General features: G+C 39.2%; 1 protein-coding gene across 2 annotated transcripts; it reads right to left on the bottom strand.

Moving 5' to 3' along the window:
- Window positions 1–7,136, bottom strand: prr15la (proline rich 15 like a). 2 transcript variants are annotated; one of them, XM_079177777.1, is made up of 3 exons: window positions 6,923–7,136; window positions 6,682–6,782; window positions 1–1,896 (listed from the first exon to the last, which is right to left on the bottom strand). In XM_079177777.1, the coding sequence occupies exon 3, from the start codon at window positions 1,865–1,867 to the stop codon at window positions 1,505–1,507; it is 363 nt and encodes a 120-aa protein (XP_079033903.1). In that variant the 5' UTR covers window positions 1,868–1,896; window positions 6,682–6,782; window positions 6,923–7,136; the 3' UTR covers window positions 1–1,504. The 2 variants fall into 2 exon arrangements, with proteins under 2 accessions (XP_079033903.1, XP_079033904.1); XM_079177778.1 differs by lacking the exon at window positions 6,682–6,782.
- Window positions 7,137–8,265: the final 1,129 nt, after the last annotated feature.

The raw sequence follows: 8,265 nt of genomic DNA, 5'->3' as shown, positions 1-8,265 counted from the left end.
AAGCTGAAATGATTAGAGCAAGAATAGATAATCAACATGTTTGCACTCATTTCATCCAGAATCAAAACTGGTGAGTTGTGTTAGAATGATTGGATGTTATTGCATGTACTGTAAAAGAGATTATACTCAGAAAACAAACTGTCACCTAATAATCAGAGTAGAGGAGTGTTTGAATGAACAACCTCCATCTATTGACGACTAGGTTTCTGATTAGAGCAATGCTGCCCTCTGCTGGGCGTTGACTGTGCAGCTTGGCTGTGTGACGTGGTGTTATAGGCGTGCAGTGTGTTTGTATTCCAGTGAAGGCTAGAGGGTGTGTAGCTATAGATACTACTGCTGATATGCTGATTTCAGCCAAACCAGGCTCCACGTTCAGTAAACACTCATTGATGTAAAGACTCACAGCTCCCCTGTTGGACTAATGAAGCAAGAACTTGTAACTTTTCTACACGTCAAAAGAATGTTTCTGATTCAAGGACTAAATGTTGATTAAATCACAAAACATCGATTTTGACTTAGTTTAGTCAACAGAGGCAAAGTGTTGCAGTTGGTTTTAAAAGTATAATAATTATAAGACCTATAAATACATGAGTGGTGCTAGACTAGTGCTTACATTATTACAGTAGAGGCTGGTAAAGTGCTTGTCCAATAGTGACTTTTCTACACATCAACTTAATCACAAGGAGACTAATTGACATTGATTGTAAAAAAAAATGTTTTACCACAAATATCATCAATTAACCAATCTAATTGGTAAAGGTATATACTAACGAAATATATATCTCTGAATCTTATTATTTATCTCCAATCCAATCAAGACAGACATGTCATTTTGACATCTTCAGGTTAATGTCTGTGTCGTTTTTAAAACTTTTGTTGTAAAATATACTTTGCCTTCAAAGCATATTTTTGGATCCTGACCCTGCGTTCTTACAGATATATCACTGTACAGTCTCACACAAGGTCCAAAAGTCTAGTCATAGGGGCCATCCTTACACAGCTGGGTTGCTCTAGTTACCATCCAGTCCAACGGAAAAGGTTACAGGTTTGATCGCGTTGCATCTAAACTTAGACAGTGGACTAAGTGAGAGCTGGAGAGCTTGTACTGGAAAGGTTGTAGGATCAGTCCCTACAATCACCATTGTTTTATTATCAAGTGGATGAAGTAGAAACCACCACCAGCGCCTCACGATGCAACTCCTCGGGTGGCCTTTGGTTGTTTCTTGTATTGAAGTGAATGGGAAACTTCTCTATAGAAATATAAACCAGGCATATGTTTTTCAAGTCAGAAGTTAAGGTCTAGTTTTCACTTATTCTGATGAGTGTCTTAGTGGTCATTTTGAAATTGGTGCCCTTCCAAGAAGATGTTAAGGTTAAAAGTGTCCCCGAATTTAGGCTCCATCAACTGACAACAAGGGAAGAGAGCTGTAAACATTAACGGCCCATTTTAAACTCTCCCTATGAATGCAATCGTAATTCATTTTTAGAATACTCGCGTGTCCTGTCACTTCCCAGCCCGCTGGTTCTCATCTCTCGAAGGGTCACCCTCAGGAAACATCTCTGGGTTCTCTGCCAGCGTGGCTCGCACTTTCTTCTTCTCCTTAAACCTCCCGGAGTGAGACACCTTGACGTGGCGCCCCTTGCTGGCCGTCGTTTTATCCATGATCCTCTCCAGTCGGGCGTCCAGCTGGGGGTCGTGTGCCACGTCCTCTGGGTGGGCGGCAGCTCCCGCGGCTGTGATGGACCCATGCTGGCCCGTGGCGGCATTGGAAACAAACTCTGCGGGGATTTCATACAGGACCTTGGGCTGGGATTTTTTCCTCCTCAGGAAAGTCAGCTTCCACCAACTTGGAGACGGCTCTGCCATGATGGATGAATAGTGGGATGGATGGAGGGCTGAGGAGAGGAGAGGGTTAAACAAAGAAGGTTTAAATACATAAGAAATAGGCTGGGTAGAGAAAAAAATATACTTCTCTTTCTTGTGTGTGTGTGTGTGTGTGTGTGTGTGTGTGTGTGTGTGTGTGTGTGTGTGTCGGAGATCCTACCTGTCCACCCATGACACTGTTAATTTTTCAGTGTAATTCAATAGTCTCCATATGCTGTGGATGCACACATGCGCAGGCTACGGGGTGTGTGTTGGTGTGTGTGTCACGTCAGAGAGTGTTTTTGTGTGTTATAGAGAAAGAGAAACACATATGAGGCCAGACTAATGGATATGTAGATTATGTATGTATGTAAGTGTGTCTGTGTGTGTGTGTGTACGTGTGTGTGTGTGTGTGTGTGTGTTTCAGATCACATTTCACAGAGCTGATCCGAGACCCAACAGTAGGAGAATGAGTCAGAGAAATTATTTCACATGGTGTGCTTGAAAAAGAGATAAGTGGACAGCTTAACCAGAGTCTTTAACCATGAATGGACAGACTCTTGTTTGTTCAATCTTCCCACGCAGTTGAAACCAGTATATCTCATGTGAAGCACCACTAAGAGACAAAGCACTAATCTTTTGAGCAAACGTACCGACTCGTGTACGTTTTGCTCAAAAGATTTGTGTATATACTGCAAATAAACAATCTAAGATCCCAATATGATCAGAATCCTACACATGAATTCACTGAGCAACAATGATGTAAACAGAGAGGATTGAGCTGAAACAAGTGGTTCAATAACCACAGATAAAGAACCTGCATGGACATGACTTCACACCTGAATAAAATGTAAAGCTGCAGGACAATTCACTTCAATTATTTGTTCTAAAATTAAGTACTTTATTTTAAGATGCACATTTTTCAAAAGCTTTCTGTTGTGTATTATATATGTTTTAATCCAACCCTTAATTTATTTGAAATGAGAGAAGAACATTTATTTATTATTAGAGTATTTATTATTCATAATTCATCCAGTTCAATTTGAAAACTGACAATAAATATTGTTGAGATATTATTCATTCATTATTTCATTTGACAGTCAGTAGTTGACTACATACATAGGTTAATACAACAATTGGCTACTTCAATATGCATGGCACTAATATAATAGTGCAAGTTAGACATTACTGTGATGTTCCAGACCTCTGCATGAGGACATTCTCTCTAACTGGACCTCGCTGAATTTTAATTTAATACCCCTGGCGTAATGTATGATTGAGACACCGTGGTCATCACTGTGCTGCTATAACAGCTTACACCTCTTCTGGTTTCTGGCTTTCCTCCAGATGTGCTGCAAAGGACACATGTGATCAGTGGCGGACTCAGGCTGTCTGAGGGGCAGGGGCAGAAAATAAATATAAAGGGCACCGGCTGCATGCGGTGAGGCACTAGAACGCAGAGACTGTGTTCTTCACTGGAAGGATATCCTACAGGGAAATTCATCATTCTTCAACTCCCACAGGTGCATCCAACAGGGCACTTTTGCCGTGGTTTATTCGAACATACGGGCACCAAGGGGAGCGGTCACCCACAAGTGCACGTGACGTGCAATGGCAGCATTGTGCTTTGAGAGTAGTCTACTTGTTTGTCCCCGTGTTGAATAATTAAGCGACATATTAAAGTAACATGATAATTATGTATAGACATTTAAGAGGCTTCATCAATTTGGAACTGATTGAAAAAATTGTCCTTTAAACCAAACAGACAAAGTCTAGTTGCTTTAAACGAAGGACTCCACCTGTGTCATGTCAAACTGGTGTTCCTTAAAAAGTCAAGGAGAGAACTCTTTTTTTTCCACCATGAGCTGAATTTATTACATTATGCAAAAGAAGGACATGTATATGATTATTTATGATATATATGTCAGATATATGTATGGTTTGTGCTGATTAGCAATTGTTAGCATGCTAATGCTAAACTAAGATGGTGAACATGTTTACTTTGTAACTGTGAACATATTAGCACGACGTTAGCATTAATCTCAAAGCACCACTGGGTCTAAATGCAGCATACAGAGCCACTAGCATAAGTGTAGTCATTAACTTTGGACAGAATCCCACTATATTCTCCTTGATCCTTCATGCTACACTAAAATAATCTCCTGAGGTCTTTAGCTTCATGTTTAGCATTCAGATCTTCAGGTCTTAGAGATGCAGTGTGTAGGATTGTGTGCAAAAAATTGAAATCCACTCCTTATGTAGATAAAAATGGTTCATTCTAAAAACACAATTCTTATTTTCATGTGATTATACACTGAAGAAAACATACTAAATAATATGATGTTATATATAGATCCCCCCAAACGCTACACACTGGACATTTAAGTCTTGCCAAGAAAGCAAACAAGTGAATTTCCCAGGTGTCAACGTTACTTGGAATAAATGGGTATATACCATAGGAAAAGTAACAACGGACCAAAACTCCCTCTGAGTATGTCCATAGCGGTGTACACATACTATACAGTGTATAAGTCCCTTACATGGATGTTTTTTTAACCAAACAATGAACATAAGTAACCAACAACAAGTATAATGGAGGAAAGCAATATAAAAAATATATGAAAAATAAGAAATGATCTACCAACTCTAAGATGTGACCTCTTTTAGAAATCAACCTGGTTAACTGTTCCATTATTCAGACTTTAAACAAGATCAACTTCAGCTAACTGTCCCAGCTGGCATGCAAACTGGCTGCAGGTCAGCTCCTGATTGCGTCCTGGCCCCTTTTCTAGCAGCTGAGCAAACAGAAACTAACCCACATTGTTTTATTGTTTCTTTTCTTCTCTCCCTTTCTCTCTTTTTCTATTTCATGAAGACGTGATACACACAGCTTGCTGATTATTGTTTGGCTCCCTTTGTCCCTTTTGATGTAGATTCTATACAACTTTGAAGTGACCGAGAGTATCGACTTCCTAGCTGCTCTATGTTTGACTGCCTGCCAGTGGGAGGGAGGTTGGGGGGGAGCGGCCATTTTGCTGCTTGTAGTGCAGAAAATGTATTAACAAACCTTGCAAAGCCTGATATATCCCACCTTAACATTATTTACCACTGCATTTATAATAGTGATCAAATTAAAGGATTTCCCTTTCGAGAAATGATAGGTGTCAAGACAAAACCTCTGAAGTCCTGTTCATGCTCCCTGGATGATATAATATTCTTAGTCCATGTCCATGTGTCCTTGGGCAAGACACTTAACCCCAAACTGCTCCTATAGCTGTGCCTGCGGTGATGGAATGTTAGATATTCCTGATGTACAGGTGGTACCTTACATGGTAGCCCCTGTCATCACTGTATGAATGGGTGTGAATGGGGGAATGAACATGTAGCTTTTCCAAAAGAAGTATTTAGTTTCTGGTGGAAACCTTTTACATCCCAAACCTGTTACTTTTCTGTAAAAGAAAAAGCATAAAATAACTTAACACTGCGTCGTCTTTGCATCTGTTCAGATACTTTCATGTGTCATATGATTCATATTTTACAAAAAATCAAGATCAAATGGAGTTGCATGGTTTTTAATCTTGATATATGTTTCGTCCATCATTGATTATTATTATTGATGATTGACCGGCTTGAGGTCGGCCGACCTTTCCGAACCAAGTGCTTTTTCAGATCAGGCCTTTTGTGAACTGGATCACGATACTTTGTCATTTTGTGTGTCCCAATAAAGTTTTGGTAAATACTGCAATATAGATCCTCAACCCATGCTGAAGAACCAACATACTACATTATTGCCACTAGTGAACCGACCATCATGGACCACTGCATCACAAAACAATCTACCTGCTGGAGAGTAAGACCACTGTAGAGTCAAATCTGATCGTTGGAGTTGCCTCACAACCTCTTGAAAGTCCCAAATCACCAATATCAACTCAAATCAGGGATTGTACGTATAAACTTGAGCACAACAAATGGTTATGTATCTGTAAGGCAACCCTTCTTCATACATTGTCCCAATTCATACATTGACAAAATACACATTTACAAGTTTCCAAACACAAAATCCAACTTTAGTAAAAGTACAGAGGTACGAGCAGCAATGTTTGCTCTGCAGAAAAATAGCAACTGTGACTAATTTATTACTATGTTTGAAACTTTTAGATTGCTAATACTAATATGAATTATCTAATCTTTGCTTTTTTTGTAATATTTGGCATCTTGACCACTTTATTTTATTATTTCAATGAAACCAGCTTGCTTGTTAGGATTATCACATTTGTCAGTCAAAGTTCACAAAAGTTGACCTTGACGGAAAAAAAGAAATTGGAAAATATCCTGTTTCTAACGTTTCGAGTAAATCTCGAATCCAAATTGTGGACTTATTTGACCGTTTTAAATGCTACAGTGATCGGCGGTGGGAATTTCCAAATGGAAAAAGGTTCTTCCGGTGGAAATTTGGGACATTTTTTTAAAAGGGATGCACAGTACTTTATGATATTTGGAAACATGACCACTTGACACGCATATTTATTCAGTGATATTTTTGTGTGACATCCTAATCTGAGAAGAAACTAGTTGAGTTGTCGGATAAAAGTAGCAGAATCGACATATAAAGTAAGAAAGAAATATTCCTTTATTAGTCCCACAAGTGAACATTATTCTCTGCATTTGACCCATCCCTGTATATATAGGGAGCAGTGGGCTCTCTACCCAACAAGCCACGGTTGCCCCAAGTAGCATTACATGGTAATGCTGTACTTGTATTTAAGAACAGTACATCGTTATTTTCCACCTCTGGCTTTGCAATGCCATAGACTCACCTGTTTGAAAGGTCTCTTTCCAGCTGTGGTTGACTTCAGCAGGGTTCAGGATCAATGTTCAGCCTCTTCACTCCAAAACTTGTTCAACTTCTGAATTCAGCCTTCAAGCCCCCCAAAAAACACTTTGTGAAACCGCATTCAACTTCGACCGTCCTGCTGATCTCTCTACTTCTGTGCTTGTATGTAAAAGTAGCTCTTGGAGAGGTCTGTGCTTCTATGGGTTAATGATAAACGGTCTCACCTTTTTAATCCCCGTTTTGTCGATAATCCATTCTTCACCCAGAACTACATTATACTAGGAATGATAAATTGCTTGGTGTTGCTGCAGGGTTTGGAAGTTACACTTCAAGTGAGAGCTAAAATGCCTTGTTGGCAGCAGTCCACACTACAGCATGATCACCGTCCCTCTGGACCGGTTTGTCATTTATTCTAGTGCTCTCTAGTTTCCCGTCCACGTTCACTCCTGTCTGTCCTCTCCTAGGTGCTGAGTTACAGGTGCAGTGGTTGGCCCCTCCCTCTGACACAAAAAGACACGCAAATACAAACCTTACTATATTTGTGAGGGCTTTTGCTGAACTCACAATATTGACTAAAATATAACCAACTTTCACTTTAACAAATGACTCCAAACAAGGACTTGGTCTTATCTAAGCCTTCGGTCATGTCCGTGGACCTAGTTGTCGTGACGTATCCTATTGGTTTGTGTAGCTGACAAAAGCACCACCGTATGACAAATCCTTGGACTGATGCCTACAATGTGTCTGCTGCAAGAAATACAGACACAATGCAGAAAAGGTCATGCCACAGACATACACTGTTTAATTATGTTAATATGCTTTAGTGTAGTACAATGTACCTTAGTGCCATGCATGGGGATATTGCTATGGTAGAAAGATGGATGACTGTCCATGGCTTAAGTGTGCATTGATATTTGAAAATATGCATTATAATTTGTATCATGTTACTAACTATTCATTATATAATTAAATTAGTTTGTATTTATATTTGGCCTATATATATTTATTTTGTAATATTTTTTATTTTAAATAATAGCAGTGACTTTACTTCATGAAGTTTTTTCTATGTAAAGAAAATGCAATTAATTAAACTACTTGGGCCATGTTGCTGTAGCTTAGCTTGCTACATTTCTCTGAGGATTTGCTTCAGTGTAGTGAAGCTTCATATAATGCAACTGGTAGCTCAGCTTGCTACACTTTACAAGTAGCTTTGCAAACACTGGCCACAAAAGTCATGCTGTACCAGATGCAAAGCAGCATGTTTGCACTAACAAAAGGCAAAATGTTCTGAAAGACATCTTTGTTTTCTTGCTGACTGTCAATAAAGTTAGTCAATACAGATGTTTACTAATGAAGTGTTGGTTTTAAAGTATCTGGTTGCTACGGTTTGCACAACAAGTTGTCACAGCGGCAATTATTTTATCCTTTGTAGTGACGGTCGCATAGCAAAACAACAAAAATTGTCATAGAAGCGCAACTTCCTGATTCCAAGAAGTGTGTCTCCCTAGATTTCATTTTTTATTTTAGTGGCTATTTCTCTTCATATATGTCTTTATGTATCAAACAA

The sequence above is a fragment of the Pholis gunnellus genome (assembly GCF_910591455.1).
Source record: "Pholis gunnellus genome assembly, chromosome: 17".
NCBI classification, from domain to species: Eukaryota; Metazoa; Chordata; class Actinopteri; order Perciformes; family Pholidae; genus Pholis; species Pholis gunnellus.
This window is presented reverse-complemented; position numbering and strand designations above follow the sequence as displayed.

What these genes read in the sequence shown, in the direction of transcription:
- prr15la (XM_079177777.1), bottom strand. Translation starts at nt 1,867, where the DNA reads ATGGCAGAGCCGTCTCCAAGTTGGTGGAAGCTGACTTTCCTGAGGAGG.